This window comes from Diplodia corticola (genome assembly GCF_001883845.1).
Source record: "Diplodia corticola strain CBS 112549 chromosome Unknown scaffold51, whole genome shotgun sequence".
Classification (NCBI taxonomy): Eukaryota; Fungi; Ascomycota; class Dothideomycetes; order Botryosphaeriales; family Botryosphaeriaceae; genus Diplodia; species Diplodia corticola.
In genome coordinates, this window is record NW_017971530.1 from 53,161 (window position 1) to 69,179 (window position 16,019).

The 16,019-nt window shown below is 56.9% G+C and overlaps 6 protein-coding genes across 6 annotated transcripts; 2 read left to right on the forward strand and 4 right to left on the reverse strand.

Annotated features, from left to right (window-relative positions):
- Nucleotides 1-168: 168 nt before the first annotated feature.
- Nucleotides 169-5,688, forward strand: BKCO1_5100019 (nuclear pore complex subunit nup192; the record flags this gene model as incomplete). Its single annotated transcript, XM_020276936.1, has 5 exons — nt 169-352; nt 406-4,788; nt 4,844-4,999; nt 5,228-5,496; nt 5,638-5,688. 5 exons carry the CDS (start codon nt 169-171, stop codon nt 5,686-5,688), a joined length of 5,043 nt encoding a protein of 1,680 aa, XP_020127470.1.
- A 394-nt stretch (nt 5,689-6,082) lies between these two features.
- BKCO1_5100020 (pseudouridine synthase) lies at nt 6,083-7,745 on the reverse strand (the record flags this gene model as incomplete). The annotated part of the gene is made up of 2 exons (XM_020276938.1): nt 6,083-7,321; nt 7,479-7,745. The coding sequence occupies 2 exons, from the start codon at nt 7,743-7,745 to the stop codon at nt 6,083-6,085; spliced, it is 1,506 nt and encodes a 501-aa protein (XP_020127416.1).
- Nucleotides 7,746-8,598: 853 nt separating this feature from the next.
- On the forward strand, nt 8,599-9,126 carry BKCO1_5100021 (thioesterase family protein; the record flags this gene model as incomplete). The annotated part of the gene is made up of 2 exons (XM_020276939.1): nt 8,599-8,669; nt 8,727-9,126. The coding sequence occupies 2 exons, from the start codon at nt 8,599-8,601 to the stop codon at nt 9,124-9,126; spliced, it is 471 nt and encodes a 156-aa protein (XP_020127415.1).
- A 309-nt stretch (nt 9,127-9,435) lies between these two features.
- Nucleotides 9,436-10,152, reverse strand: BKCO1_5100022 (uncharacterized protein; the record flags this gene model as incomplete). The annotated part of the gene is made up of 2 exons (XM_020276940.1): nt 9,436-9,793; nt 9,854-10,152. The coding sequence occupies 2 exons, from the start codon at nt 10,150-10,152 to the stop codon at nt 9,436-9,438; spliced, it is 657 nt and encodes a 218-aa protein (XP_020127414.1).
- Nucleotides 10,153-10,895: 743 nt separating this feature from the next.
- On the reverse strand, nt 10,896-13,007 carry BKCO1_5100023 (chitin recognition protein; the record flags this gene model as incomplete). Its single annotated transcript, XM_020276941.1, has 1 exon — nt 10,896-13,007. The coding sequence occupies one exon, from the start codon at nt 13,005-13,007 to the stop codon at nt 10,896-10,898; it is 2,112 nt and encodes a 703-aa protein (XP_020127413.1).
- Nucleotides 13,008-13,868: 861 nt separating this feature from the next.
- Nucleotides 13,869-15,596, reverse strand: BKCO1_5100024 (amino acid permease; the record flags this gene model as incomplete). The annotated part of the gene is made up of 2 exons (XM_020276942.1): nt 13,869-15,000; nt 15,061-15,596. The coding sequence occupies 2 exons, from the start codon at nt 15,594-15,596 to the stop codon at nt 13,869-13,871; spliced, it is 1,668 nt and encodes a 555-aa protein (XP_020127412.1).
- Nucleotides 15,597-16,019: the final 423 nt, after the last annotated feature.

Here is a 16,019-nt window from a genome sequence, read left to right on the forward strand (position 1 = left end):
GTGCGGCGGCGAGAGAGAGAGAGAGCGGACAAGCTGCAGGCAGAGGGTCCGAGCGCCGGGCTGTTTTGTCGAGCTCCAGCCGGCCCATCACCACCAAAACACCGCGTCTGCTGGACCCGCCCCCGCCGCCCCTCCGCCACGTTCTGCGATGCCGCGCAGCTAGTCTCCATGGCCGATACCGACAGCCTCGAGGCCCTCCAGGGCCTGCACCGCGACTTGCTGGCCCTCTCCGAGTCGCGCCTGCCGAACATCGACCGCCTGTTCGCCGAGCTGCTTGCGCGTGTCGATGAGTTCAAAAAGCTTCTGGACAAGCCCCGCAAGAATGACAGGAGTCGCGAGGCCCTCAGGAACGGTGCGTTGCCTGCTGCCTCACCATTGGCCCACGCTAACCTTCCCGCAATCCAGACACGCTCGAATTCGACGGCGAGAAGTACCAGGTCAACGATGAGTTCAAACAGGACGTCGTTCGCGCTGCCGACTTCATAGACCTCGATGAAATCGAAGCTGCCAAGCTGTGCCTCGCCGCTCAAGACGATGCTGTCGAGCTCGATCGTTCGCTCTACGCCGCCGCTATTATCCGCTTCCACAAGCGCCGCCAGTTCCTTCTCGAATCTCTGCGCCTCGTGCTGAAACAGTCCCACGACCCGGAGGGTAACGAAGAGTTCGCCACTCTCTTCGGCGAGTATGTGCGCAAGGTCTTGGGTATCGACGAGCAGATGCGCTTGGAAAACGGCCATGCCTACTGGCAGAAGTGCCTGGCCAGCATGGGCGATATTGAGCGGTGGCTGCAGGGTTTGGCCGATCTAATGCTCGCTGGCAATATGGTTGGCAAGCCCGCTGAAGAGATGGAGATGATCGACTTCCAGCGCACCAGCCTGACGCGCCAGCACGAGTCCCTGGCCGCCATCTGCACCCATCTGATCAAGGCCGGCTACACCAGCATTGACAACTTCCGTGGCCTCATCAGCACCCTCAAGACATTGAGCAAACACGACCTAGTCCTTGTCCACTACGTCCCTATCGTCACCTCGTCCATCAGCCAGCTCGTTTCTTCGGAGCGTTCGTCATCACTGGAAGATGCGCGCGCTCTCCACAAGGTCGTCATCGCAGGAAAGGAGGGTGATGGCTGGAAGCTTCGCAATTTCCACTCTGCCGTCATTGTGTGGTGGCTTGTTGAATACAGCAGCAGATACGTCGATCCTGCTCCTTTGAACGGAGTCGACCTGGATGTTGAAGCTGAAGAGCGAACACAGCTGTTTCTGGACTCCATGAGAGATGGGGCTTTCCACTTCATGCTCTCGGTCAGCCAGGATGTCCGACCGAACAGATGGTATGATCCAGCAAAGGCTCGATTGCTGTCCTTCGTCCTGCAGGATGCACCCTCATTACCCGCCGACTCGACGCCTATTTCGGACTTCTTCCAGGTCGTCTTCACCGAACAAATGCAGCTCTTTGTTGATGCTTTCATCACCAACATGCCCGACACGCTACGGAAACTCAAAGTCGAGGAGGACGACAAGCGTCGAATGATCCATTCGCGATTCCAGCCCGGCCCCGTTGAGCAAGAGCTACATCTCGAACGCTTCTTCCTCATCATTTCATATGCCTTTGCTGAAAGCCCTGATGCCGCTCAGAACTTTTGGTCAGACACAGACGGCAATCTCTATGGCTTCTTGCAATGGGCAGCCAAACGGCAAACCACACCGCGAGCCGCTGCATTCTGTGAGATGCTGAAGTCTCTGACCGAGGGCGAGGATTGCGCTGCTGCTGCGCACAGGTTTCTACAGGAGGAAGGTGTTGTTGCTTCCGGCAAGCTGCGCCGAACCACTTCTTTGAGCTACCAGCACATCTTGAGTGAGTTGCACTTTTACGCAACAAGCATCAAGGAAAAGCCCAACCCTTCTCCTACGATGCGCTACCAACGATCTGCTCAAGATTCCGATGACTATCTCGTCGAGCCTGAAACCGGCTTGATGCTCGAATGTCACTTGAGATTACTTACTCACTTGTGCAGGGAAAGCTCTGAGGCGCGCAGCTGGATCTTGAACAATCCCAATTTCCCTGTTGTGGACATGCTTCTTCAGCTTTCAACCATTCCCATGGAGAGCCGGCTGAGGGCCAACGTCTTCAGCGTGCTCAGTTCCCTACTCGTCGCCAAGACCGCTGCAGTCGGAGACAGCATATGGACGCAACTGGATTCCTGGATCACTCACAACTCTGTACCGCATGCCATAACTTCACGCACTACCAACTCCATCAGTGCAGAGAAGATTCTCTTTGACACGGTTGCAACTGACTACGATGAAGCAACGGCCTTCATGAGCCTTTTGACGGCTCTGGTTGCGCCCTACGCTGACGATACCGGACTGCACGACACTCTTCCATTCCCCGAGACGCTTGGTTCCAGCTACCGCATGCCAGGGATTGACAAGTACGTCGATTTCGCGCTCGAGCGTGTCTTCGGCCAGCTGTGCAAGAAGGTAGAGGATCCACTGCAACTGCGTGTCCTGCGCTGGCATTGCCTCAACTTCATCTCGGTCTGCCTATCCACCTTCAACGAAGATCTTGTCGTCTTCGCTAACTCATCAAATCTGCCCGTGGACACTGCAATGCACTCTTCCTCGTTACTTGCCTATGTGCAACTCCATCCTTTCGCTCGAGTCATGGAATGGCTCTTCAACGACAATGTAATCTCTTCCCTTTTCGCCGCTGCACATCAAGATGTTGCAGAAGTCAACGACTCGACACCTGATTCCCCTCTGCTTCTGTCTTTGGTCAAGAGCATCGAGGTGCTCGATTTGGTCATGACCCTCCAAAACACGTTCTTGGATGTTGAAAGGGGCGGACATCGATCGAAGAATGCCACACAGAAAAGAAAGGTTGCGAATACGGCTCTAGCATCGTTCGAGGATGCAGTTCTCAACCACCTCTACGTTGTCGTAGACCTCGGGCTATATTGTGGTACAGGACAGCAGGATTTGACTCTTTGCTCCATCCATCTGCTTGAAAAGCTCACTTCGTCACGCAAGCTCGTCGTGTCACCCATGGCAGGCTTCGGACAACGGTCTGACCGGAGTAAAGTGATTGGCATCATGGAGAAAGACAACGACTCAGAGCGAATTGCGAAGGCTTTGACTTCGGAGATGGGCCTTGATCAAAGAGAATTCGAACAAGGCCCAGAAGCACCAGGTTATCTTATCAAAATGGGAATCTTGGACTTCTTGAACAGCTGTCTCGAGGCCATCCCTAACCGACCTACCGTCGCGCATCTCCTGCTTGGCTTCAGCTGTGGAGTGAGCACGCTGGACATCCCAGAAGATGGTCTGTTTGTGACTGGACATTCCTTGTTCCATTCCGTCTTGCGCCTTGCAGTCGAATATCCAGAAATGATCAGCGAGTCTTTCACCCCATGGTCCAGCGGGATTAAGCAAAAGTGCATCAACATCCTGATGAAACTCTGGAGATCGCCTCTGTCATCGGCATTTGTCATGACTGAGCTGCGAGCAAGCGAGTATTTCCAAAGCCAGATGCTGCGGCAACACCTCGTAGATAACAACACCTTGTTCTCCGGCAGTAACATTACCGACCCCGACTTCATCTTCAACCCCTCTGCCATTGCTCTTGAGAAATTTCTCCAGCAGAGGACAGCCTTTTTCGAGTACACCGCCAGAGAACTTCGCCTGGTTGGGGGTTTGCCAACTCTCCGAGCGCGAATGCAGACAACTCTACTCGGGGTAACCGTGCTTCCGGATGGTGAGCAGATGGGCAACCCGAGCGTCTTTGATTTGTTCGATTTCATGGAGCTCGAGGTGGTGGACGATTACGGTCTCCCTGAGCTGCCGTTGCTGGGCTCCATGGACTTCAAAGTATGCTTATCCTCTGCCGGTCAGAAATACGATATGCGGCACGTGGCGGAGTTGATCACCATCAGGTCAAACGAGCTGCGCAAGGCGGGTAGAATCCTTTCGGCTGTGGAGGAGCAGCAGATGTACGCAGATGGCCAGCTCGTTTTGGGCTACCTCGTCGGCGTCAACCAGCGGAAAGATATCGCACGTGCTCGGGGCGAGGTCCTGAAAGCCTGGACTCAACTGATGATGGTCCTTTTGGAGAAGGGCGAGTTCGATGACAGCACGAAAACTTCGTTCATTCTTCAGGCCCTTCAAGTGATCCTACCAAAGCTCGAAAAGGCTTATGTCGAAGACGTCAGCCCTGCGATAGACCTCGCCGATCTCGCCCGCAGGTTGTTGGCAAATGTCAACTTCAAGTCGAAGTCTATTGAGGAGAAGGGAAGGACAAGCGATCTTGCTAAAGACAGACTATTACAGCTCTTCCGGGTGGCTCTGAGTGGAATCTTCTGCTTGGTGTCCAATGCGGAGTTGCGCGAGATCTGCTACCAGATTTGCTACCGCTACCTCCGTGGTACCTCGGACCATGCGGGTAAACCTGCAAGTGCAGGTGGCTTTGGCCGCTCTTTCAGCGCAACTGCAACCCTGAATGCATCGGCATTGGTCAAAAGCTCACAACAACCATCGACTCTCACTTCTCAGACCATGCGCACTGTCAGGTCGGCGGGAAGTAAAATGATCGATGTGGTCTGCGACGACTCTTATGCCGGTCAAGGGACATGCAGGATTTCTGCGCTTCTCTTCCTCGATGCTCTTGTGGCACTCAGCGCTCGTGAAGATGATAGATATATCATCGACTCTCTCGTACGACTCAACTTCATTGACGTGCTCGTAGACAGTATCAAACTCATCCCGACGGAGCTACGCAACACCGGCGCGGGCGGTAGGAACATTCCAGTTCAGTTTCAATTCATGTCGTTCGAGCTGACAGGATGCAGATATACCACTCTTACTATCCTTCATCGACGCCTACCTAGCTCTCCTCCTTCGCATCTCCCAGACCAGAGCCGGTGCCGCACAAGTCCTAAACGCCGGGCTTTTCTCCTCGGTCCGCGAATCACAAATCTTCTCAACAGACCCAGATTTCGGCTTCGGTACGAGAACAGCGACCTTGACAACAATGCACACCCTCCCCCTGCACCAACAATCAGCATCACAACAAGCACGTCATCAAGACAGCAGCAGCACCTCCAGCAACCCACCCCCCCTACCCTGGGAAGCACCAACTCCATCTCCATCAGCATCATCATCACCAAACCACAACAAAAAAAGAAGCACAGCTAACGCACCGGGCCCCCTCCGCGGGCCGCCGCCCCCTCCAGAAATCGACAACCCGCACGCGCTGCGCAAGTTCTTCGACCTCATGCTCGCCGTCCTGCGCGTCGTCAACGCCGTCGTCGTCGTGCGCGGCCCGCAGAACGCCCAGTGCCGCGCCCAGGCCCGCGACTTCGTCGCCGACAACCGCGCCAGCGTCGTCGCCGTCTTCAAGCGCGCCGCCCGCACCGGCACGGGCGAGCAGGCCACCGGCGCCGAGCTCGAGGAGCTCGTCGACAACCTGTGTCTGTTGATGACGGCGGTCGGGTTCTTGGAGGTGAGTGCAGCTGCTGCGGCGGTTCCCTTTTTTTGATGATGGTTTTTTCTTTTTTTTTTTTTGCTTTCCTTTTCTTTTCGTTTCGAAAAGGGTTTGAGTGGTCGTAGGCTGATGTCGGTGTCGTGTTTGATTTCGTTGCAGTACGAGGACCAACAGTCGCAGAGGCCGGGGATGCTGGCGTCGTTCTCGTGAAGCGGTGTTGTTGTTGAAGAGAGGTGGTTTCCTTTGGAGGTGGGAGGGTAAGTGGGTTGGTGAGAGAGACGATAGGGGAGGAGCCGTGTGTGGAAGGGTAGCTTGGGTAAGGGATTTTGCATATCAAGAAATTCAGCAGAGGATCGGGATGGAGGGAACCTGTAAAAAAAGGGAAGAACTTGTTTGACATGATTGATATGCTGGATTAATTAGGGAGACGAGGTTAGGTGGTGACAGTTCTTTCCTTGCAATGGAAAAAAGCCATGGATAAGTTTCAGCAATTTGGGGGGGTCGTTTGGTTCGGTTCGAATCACGTGTGTGAGACGTGAAGCATCATCCATCTATTTCTCTTTCTTTCATCTTGATCTCATTACTTTATTTTTTTCATCTTGCACTATGCAGCAACCGCAACGGCTGGCCGTTGCTCCTCCTGCTGCTCCTGCATCTCCTCCTTGGGAGCATCGTCCTTTTGCTCCCTATCCTCCCGCACCGTGCCATCCTCGTTCAGCCCCAGCTTGGCCAAATCGGCCGCCAGCGGATCCGACTCGACCGTGGCCTCGGTGGGGCCCTCGTAGCCGGCAGGCGGCAGCGCCCAGCCCGGCAGCTCCGTCTCGTAGCTCCAGCGGCCCTCCTCGCACGCATACCGCCGAGCGTGGAGATAGATGCCGAGCTCGTGCTCGCCGGGGTCGGTGTAGAGCGGGGTGTTGCAGACGTCGCAGGCCTTGCCCGAGAGCTTCTCGGCCTTGCGCTTGTTGTAGTCGTCGACCATCTCGTCGTGGTAGGCGACGGCCTGGGCGACCTCCTCCTTGCCCATCTTACCGAGCCGGGTGACGATGTCGTCGTCGTCGTCGGAGCGGTCGTCGGCGCGGGCGAGGGCGGGGCCGAAGACGCGCTGGTTGGCGTAGATGGGATCGTTGGCGATGGGGTGGCCGAGGAACTGCAGGTGCACGCGGATCTGGTGCGTGCGGCCCGTCAGCGGCATGCAGCGCACGATGCTGTAGCCGCGGAGAGACTTCCACGGCTTGCCTTCGCGCTCGGCCTGCTCGCGGCGCTGCTGCTCGTCGGCGGCGGCTCGGCCCTCCTCCTGCTGCTCGCGGGGAGGGTAGTAGGCCAGGCGGCGGAAGACGGTGCGGGCGTCCTTGCCGTTGGCGCGCACGCGGTTGAGGCCCAGCTTGGGCGAAATCTGCAGGATGGGCTTCTCGCACACGACGTCGCCGTCGGGGAACTCGCCGACGACGCGGGCGACGTACTCCTTCTTGACGGTGCGGGCCTTGATCTGCACGCTCAGCTCGTCGGCGGCGGCGCGGTTCTTGCCGATGAACATGACGCCGCTGGTCAGGCGGTCGAGGCGGTTGCACGGCGACGGGTTGAAGGCGTAGCCGCGCTGGGCGCGCAGGATCTCGACCACGCTGTTGTAGTTGTAGCGGCCGGCGGGGTGGACGGGCACGCCGGCGGGCTTGTTGATCACGATGATGTCGTCGTCCTCGTGCACGATGCCGATGGGGGTCGCTGTCACCGGGGGCTCGTGCCGGTGCATCGTGTGCGATATGATGTCGCCGTTTTTGACGAGATGGTGGACTGACGAGGCCTTCTTGCCGTTCACCACGATGGAGCCGGTTTCGATGCCTTCTTTCTAGGAGGAATGATCGCGTCGTCAGCTGGACGGGCCCTTTTGCTCCGCTACATCGAACACCCGGTTCTCTTTTGTCCTGAGTAGTTCCACGCTCTTGACCGGGCAGACTCTACAAGCTCTCCACTCCGACTCATATGCCCAAGGAGGTACAACGCACATAGTATTCGGCAGGGCGGTCCCTGAACTCGTCGGTAAAGATGTCCAGCAGTTCGCGCCCGCGCCATCGCTCCTTGCAGTAGGTGTTGTAGGTGAAATGGTAAGGCTCGACGCGCCGCAGCCCGTTCTCGAGGTAATATGGGCGCGGCCACATGTCACCCACGGGCGTGGTTATCACGGCAGGTGGCTCCTCAAACGTCTCCGGCTCGGTGTCATGCTTCTCCTCACGCAGGAACGAGTTCCTGGGCTCCACCGGCGTCAGCGCCATGGTCGTGCGTCCTGGAATGCGCCCGCGACGGAGGAGGTATTCGAAGACGCGGGGAGAGGGCGCCACGGTTGGCGGATGGCCGAGAGGTGGGGGCGAGGTGCCGCAGTGGGTATCGCGAAGAGGCAGTGGTAAATTGGGATGCGGCGCGGTGGATGTGCTGGGGACTTTTTTGGGTGGTGGATAGGTAGGCAGAAAATCAATCTTATCTTATCCATGACCGCCCGCACACCCCGGTCGCTGGGAGCGTACAGTTCGGCCTACCAAACCCCTTATATCCGAGCTTAGGGGTGGTTCGGCAAAACATAAAATACGACCGAGGAGGTAATCGATACTAATTCGATTCGAATTCGATATCTATTCGAACCCGAATCGAATACTCTTAAACTCTTACCCTAATCTAAACTAAATTATATTCTAAGACTAACCCTAATCTTCTAACCCTAATCTAACTAACTAACTAACTAATACGTTTATCTTAGCGAAAGAATTCTAAAGAATTCTACTATTATAAGTTATATTAATACGGTATCGAATAGAATTCGAATAGTAATCGAATTAGAATCAAATATATTAGGGGGGGGGGTATTTAGGAGGGGGTTTGGGTAATGCACGGACCCATCCTTATCGTCCTTATCGCCGATGGTAGGCCGAACTGCATCCTCGTCGCTGGCCTGTTCCAGCTGAACCTCGGCCGCTTTCCGCTTTCCGCTGCCCGCCTTCGCTACTTCCTGTTCCTCGTTCCCCGGCAGCCAACGCCATGTAGACAACCCGTCGTGCGAGGTGCCTGCGCATCCCCAGCTATCAGAGCTTACATACACTCTTGTTTTTGCCTTGACACGCGCCAATCACCACCATGGCGCAAGCAGAGCTCAAGTCGCGTCGCCGCAGCGACTACAAGTTCCACCTCGAGTACCGCACGCGATGGTAGAGATGCCCATAAATTCATCGGTCCCTATCAGGTTGATTCTAACCACCCATTAGGAGTGACAACGACATGTACGACCACATGAACAACAGCGTCTATTACTACCTCTTTGACTCGGTCGTCAACACCTACCTGGTCGAGCATTGTGCGCTGCACCCGCCCTCGTCGTCCCAGATCGGTCTCGTCGTCCACTCGCATTGCGACTATTTTGCGCCCCTCGGCTTTCCCGCCGTCGCCGACTTGGCACTTAGAGTCAATAAGCTGGGGAGGAGTTCTGTGACGTACGAGATCGGCGTATTTGAGAGGGGCATTGAGGAGGTCAGGGCCGTCGGCGAGTTCGTACACGTATTTGTGGATAGGGAGTCGCGAAAGCCGGGGACGAATGGGATGGATCAAGATCTGAGGAAGGGATTAGAAACGATTGTCGCAAATCAGAGCCACAAGGCAAAACTGTAGGTGGTGGGAAGCGTCTACTGCTCGTCAGGTGCTTGACCTGATTTTGGAAGCGCTCAGATACCCAATCAGTGAGCTTCAGCCGTCATGGTAATTTATGTTCATGTAACGAAATCTAAACGGAATCAGACCATGTTTTGGTATTCGATTTTCTGAGTGATTCTCTAATTATTCACTGATAGATATATCATTGTAACGTCGAAAATGAACAGTGCTGATCATTTTCCCGCCCCAAGTTCGTAGGTCATAGCATCATAAAATAGACAGCGAAGCATTGAAAAAACGGAACGAAGCCGGAAACATTGCAAGTGCTCACCACTTTCCTCCGCCTCCGTAGTTGTTGTTGTTGTTATTGTGGCGACCCTCCTTGAACTTATCCTCAAGCTTGCTACCACCGATAGCGCCAATGATGCCACCGATGATGCTGTGTCCGCCAAACCTGCTGCCACCATAAGCGCCAGCGGCACCGCCAGCAAGGGCGCCCATCAGGCCGCGATCACCCTCGCCGGCCTGCGCCGGGTCGGTGGTACCGTACTGGCCGGGCTGTCCGTACGCGTGCTGCGGCGCGTTGGGGTCAGCCGGATACGGATTGGAGTTGTAGGCGCCCTGTTGGGGGAACTGTTGAGAGGGAGTCTGTTGATCGTAGGTGCGGTTCGGATCTTGGTAACCACTATCGCATGAGGTCAGCAAGGGCACTTTTTTGGGGACCAAGGTATGGAGGAAAACTCACTATTGCTGTTGCTGCTGGCCATACTGGTCGGGCGCCTGCTGGCCATTCTGGAAGCCACCGTGTGCTGGCGGGCCATATGCGCCGTAGGCCTGGTTCTGCTGATAGGCCTGCTGGTTATACTGCTGGGGATCTTGGCCGGGCTGGCCCCATTGTTGCTGAGGGGCTCCGTAGGCGTTCTGCTGCTGATGGGGGCTCGAGGACTGCGGCGGATAGCCTTGGGGCGCTCCGTAGCCCTGTTGCGGCGCGCCGTACTGGCCCTGAGGGTACTGCTGACCGTACTGGTTGTAGGGGTCGGACATGGCGATTTGGGAGAACAGATGTTGAGTAAAGCTGAGGTTGCGGAGGGAGCTGATCCAAGAGGCTCGGACGGAAGCGCGGTACACTAATATATGATGCGGGGCGTTTCAAGGATACGGCTGTACGTAAGACGAAGGATGTAACTCTGAGCGAATGCAACCAGAATCGATATTGATGCGATGAAGCAAATCGGTTGAACAGGTGCAGACGGCGCCTTTTAGATGTCTTTCGCCCATAACATAGAAGCTTACGAAACAGCCTGAGCCACCATGAAGGCAAACGGAGACGGCTGCGGGCGGAATGCGCAGCCAGGCTTACCAAGGCTGAGCACTGGGAACTCAGCCCCAGCGCCACGACTGCAGCAGGCGGACTTTACACCCCGAGGGCCGGGCTTCAGGCAGCACGAAGGCTCTCCGAGGGCCTGTTGCCAGCCCAGACGCTTCTGGCGGCATCGCTTTGCTGTTTCGAGTTTGGAGGACGGATCCGGACGGCAACGACTGGGCGGCCGAGTGGTGATGACGATGCCGAATCCCGAGCGACGAGAGAGTGCGACTCCCGCTAGCCGCTGATGCCTGATGCCTGATGCCTGACCCTATGACCAACCACATCAAGGCCGCTTTCGCATCGTCCAGCTCATCTCCTGATCCGTCGCCGTGGAGAGGCCCAGATGGCCGCACGTGCAGCTCTTGCTTTTTGCGTCTCATGATGTCCCTCCGCCACCATGTTGCGTGTAGCCTCTTTCCCGTCACACAATAGCCACTTCGGCCACGTCGCCCCCCACAGCATCGACCATCTCCCCGTGCATGAAGCCGTGGACATATGTCTCCCCAAGCAGCTGCATCGCCTGCAGCTCTCGACACTTGCGCAGCACGAACGGTACTCTAGCTCCACGAATAAGCCACACAGCATCGCCCTCTTCCATGGAGCCAGGCCCGATTCCTAGACACCCACCAGCCGTCACATACAGTCGACGGGACCCACCAGTCGCACCGAGCCGTGAACCGTATGGCATGGCTGCTCCGTCGCCTTTCGTCACAAAATCCAGGAGCTCCTCGTCGATCTGAATCGTTTCCAACGCCGTGCTGATCTTATTCGCTTTCTTGACGACTTGGTCCTTGGTCGGGAGTAGTTCTTCTTCGGCTCGCGAAAATTTGTCCAGGATCGATAGCTCGTCCAGGTATGGTCCCGGGTTTTGGTCATTTGAGCTGCGTGTATGAAGGCCCAGGGCGAGAACAATCGATGCCCAGTCTCGAAAGTTGGATGCTGCCTCGGGTGGTGCAGGATGTCTGCCTTCAAACTCGTCCGCAATGAGTGTTCTCCAAAGCGCTTCGATACGGCCTTGGCCAGTATATGCGTACCTCTCGGGCAACATCTCACAAATCCTCAGACAAGACTGTATCCAGTGCGTGGTTACCATCAGTCCTACCGGTTCCGAAACCGAAGCAATGATATCCAAAGGAGAACCCTGCAAATAAAGAGTGGCGCCTCGCATCGTCCACGGTCGGCCCTGTACAGTTTCGACTCTTGAGGCATTGTAGATGGGCATATCGCTTACCTGAGCCCAAGAAAGGTGGCCATGGTTTGAACCGGGCACGCTCCAGTCAGGCACCCAGGAAGGGAGGTTCGAGAAACTCCTTTCCGTCTGGTCTTCCGCCAGAGCAAGAAATCCCAAATTTGGCAGACGGTCTAGGATCAACCTAGCCACATCGGCGAACATATCCGCCGTCTGCAGGTCCTGAGAATAGTCCGGTCGGATTGGTGATGGTATCCCCGTTGGTAGGAATTTTGATGTCATTCCCAGGATGCAGTATACTTTGTCTCTTGGATTTGTCGCCAGTTGGCCGCGAACATTGTCCAACACCCGAAGCAGATACCAGTACCAGAATTCCGAATCCGTTTGAGCCCCGCTCAGATGTTGCTGAGTCTGCCGGAATCCGAGCGACCATGGCCCTCCGGAGCGAAAGTCCATCTGCATGGACCAAATGGTATTCAGCTCGTTGATACCGGCGAATTTGAGCTTTTGCTCGATTGGGGCGAGCACCTGTACCCATCCGCTATACAAGATGAACCTACCGAGCGAGATGAATGCCTCCCACGGAATTACCTTGTCACCGCAGCGGACCTGGACCTCTCTTGCCAGCACCACCTCCTGAACAATCCAAGCCCTGAAGAACCAGCGCCTAGTGCGGAAGAAGTGAAAATACGCCCGCCATATGCGAAACCATTCATCCAGCTGTATGTCCAGCCCGAGAGCTCCGAGAAATGCAGTATCCTGCGGCGAACTCTTGAAAGCGACCTCGGCGCCCCGATCGTCTATGAACCGATCCAACGCGTTCGCAACCGTGGTATGGATGTACGCCACCTCATCCACATACGAGCCGTCAGCACCGAGCCACACGATGACGCGGCTGGCGGCCGCATAGATCTCACCCATCAGCGCGACCTGCTCTGTCTTTTCTTCGTCATCCGTCTGATTGATGCACAACGCATCTACCCACAGCAGCCTCTCCCCATCGCCGGACCTGCTCCGTGCGAGCAGCGCATCGTACAAGCTGTCCATCACCATCCACGACGTGCCGTTGACCTCGATCTCGTACCAGAAGTCCTGCCCTTGTGGTCCGCCATTCTCTTCTTCATCCTCGTCGATCACGGCACCGCTCCAGCAGTACGACAGAGCATCGAAAGGCGGCCGCAGGCCTTCCGCCAGCGGACAGGTGTATACCCAGCAGCGTATCCGGGGATCAGTCGGGTTGTACTTCTCAACCTGTAGGAGACGAATGCTTGGTGGCCTGGGGAGCGGCGTGTAACGGAAGCGCTCGGGCAAGGCCGGTGCCCAGGAAAGACTCCGGATGACCATTCTGCGTGCTTGTTCGGACGTAAAGTGCAGCCACTTTATTCTGATGCCTCGGCTCTTGGGAACAGCAAGCTCCAATAAAGTACCTCGGAACGGCACGAAGCAGACGGCAGTGACGTAGGCAAAGGGAAAGTAACAGACACGGGCTCAGAAAAAAAAAAAGAGAGACGTTGCAAGGGGAAAAAAGAGAAGAGGAAAGGAAGAGAGGGCGCATATTCAGCTGAAGAAAGCTGGCGCCTATATTATTCACGGTTTCCCCACTTCTACGCCGCACAGCAATGGCCAAGTTCGCCTAGAAAAAATCACGACATTCCGCGCCGCACAAGGGTTGTTGTTACTGCTGCGCCGCTCAGCCCGTCCCGGCGGGTATCTAGACGAGGGTCGGATCGACCTGCGCGGCAACTCGCTGGACGTGATTGGCCATAATTCCGTCACCAACACTTCACCGCTGAGGAAACGTCCGTGTCTCAGATCGATGATGTGCTGCAAATCATTGGGCCTGGGTTACAGCCTGCTTGGAAAGAGCGGTCATTGGAATTGCTGCTGGGTCCCTCTGTGGTGGTGAGTCCCACCTATTTGCATGTCTTTGTGGCACGGATGAAGCATGCGGCGACTCGCGGATCATGATAACTCATGGATTCGCTTCGTAGAAAGCTCCAATATAAGGTATACATTCAATCATTCACATTAGCGGTCATCTAAACAGCCAGCTCATTTCAAATAGTTGGCAGTCACACTGGAAGACAGTAATTTACTAAATGTATACATGACTCATTTCTCATCTAAATAATTTGCAACAAACGATTACCTTCGTCTACACGGATATCAAACATCATTCTACCTCGCTGCACCGCGCTCGCCCCACTACCACAGCGCATCCCAAGCCCTGACGAGCGGGTTCCTCGCCTTCGGCTTCGGCGGCGCATCCTCCCAGACCTTGCACTCAGCATCCACCTCGGCCTTGCCGCTCCACACGTCGGCCTCGGCCGGCTTCACGAACTTCGTCTTCTTCACGACCTTCCAGACGGCGAAGGCGACGGCGGCGAAGGCGACGCCGAAGTAGCTGGTGATGAAGCCCTGGACGGAGAAGGGGGCGAAGACGTCGAAGCCGACGAAGACGAGGATGGTGAGGCCGGTGGCGATGGCGAGGTAGGCGCCGTAGGGCATGAAGGGGGCCTTCCAGGGGAGCGAGTCGCGCGAGATGCCCTGGGCGCGGAGCGCGCGGTTCCAGCCGACCCAGGTGACGACCATGCTGGTGTAGGCGATGTCGAAGGAGCAGATGGTGAGGTCGATGAACCAGCCAAAGACCTCGGTGGCCGACGACGACGCGACCATGAAGGTGATGCAGCCGATGACGCCGACGATGCTGACGCAGTAGATGGGGATGCCCGACTTGGTGCACTTGAGCAGGAAGCGCGGCGCCTGGCCGTCGAGCGCGAGCGAGTAGAGGGTGCGCGAGGCCGAGTACATGTAGGCGTTGCCGCAGGACCAGCCCGAGAGCATGATGAGGAAGTTGATGAGCGAGGGCAGCCCGGTGATGCCGAGGTTCTGGATGCCGATGACCCAGGGCGAGGCGGCGGCGCCGGCCTCGCCGCTGTCGATGGCGCCGAGCAGGCGCGGGTCGCGCGACGAGCAGATGATGCCGACGCAGAGGGCGCCGAGCACGTAGAAGACGAAGACGCGCAGGAAGATGTTGCGGGCCACGCGCGGGATGTTCTTGCGCGGGTCCTCGATCTCGCCCGCCGCCATGGCCACCAGGTCGGGCCCGCCGAGCGAGAAGGCCGCGTACAGCACGCAGCTCCACCAGCCCAGGAAGCGGCCCGTCGAGCCCTCGGCGTAGTACTCGTGCATGGCGTTGCCGCCCGTCCAGTTGCGGAAGCCGTAGGCGTCGTGCTTGGGATTGCCGCCCACCATGGTGATGAAGGTCAGGACGATGAGGCCGAGGATGAGCAGGATCTTGGTGCAGGAGAAGATGAATTCACTTTCACCGTACCATCTGAGGGAGGAGGCATGCGGTTAGCTTTGGGGCATTCGGACCAATTCGAAAGCGGCTTACTTGACAGCAAAGACGTTCAGACCGTAGCAGACCACCAGCGCCATGGCGATCCACACAGCAGGATTCACGTCGCTCCAGTACTGCATGACCGTGGCCACGGCGCTCAACTCGGCGCAAAACAGCATGCTCGCGGCGTAGAAGTAGGTCCAGCCAAGCATGAAGCCGAAAGCCGGGTCGACGAAGCGGGTGGCGAACTCGTAGATGCTGCCGCGGATGGGCAGGTATGCCGACATCTCGGCGACGCAGAGGTAGCAGGGGAAGACGAAGACGATGGGGTAGATGATGAAGGCGAGCAGCACGTTGAGCGGGCCGGCTGAGCGTAGATGGGAGCCAATGGCGACGAAGAGGCCAGTGCCAACAGCGCCTCCGATCGAGATGAGTTGGACATGGCGTCCGCTGAGGCCACGCTTGGTCGTGCCGTATTTCTCCTCGATGCCGGCGCGGTGCGACGCGATGGGGAAGGTCTCGCCTTTCTGCGACTCGGCAGGCGAGGGCGACGTCTCGACGACGACGTCCTCGGGATCGGGTTTGCCCATGGTGTTGAGTGAATGGGGGCTGGGGACGGGGGCGAGGTTGAAGCAGACGCGGATGGTGGGCAAAGACTGCCACCAGGGCTGGGGGCGTTGGGTTTTTATCTGCGTCCATCGTTACCTGGTGTAGATATCTCTGCCAAGCTCATGCATCGGTGTTTGTTCTGGAAGCGCCATCAGTCTGTGCGGCGGCGGCGATTGCCCTCGGAGTCATCCTAGAAGAGATACTGCGATAGGTGCGGGGGAACCATCAGCACGAGGGCGGCATAGGGCAAGAGTCTGGGGAGGGTAGTGAGTGGCACTTGTGGGTCCGTCCGCCGGTAGCCATTGCCGATAAGATAGGTCCGGCTCCGCTGCGATGCAGCCGCGTGGCCGGGTGCAGAGCATCAGCTGCGGGCTGAGGGCTGTCGATCAGCGCTGATGACGCCC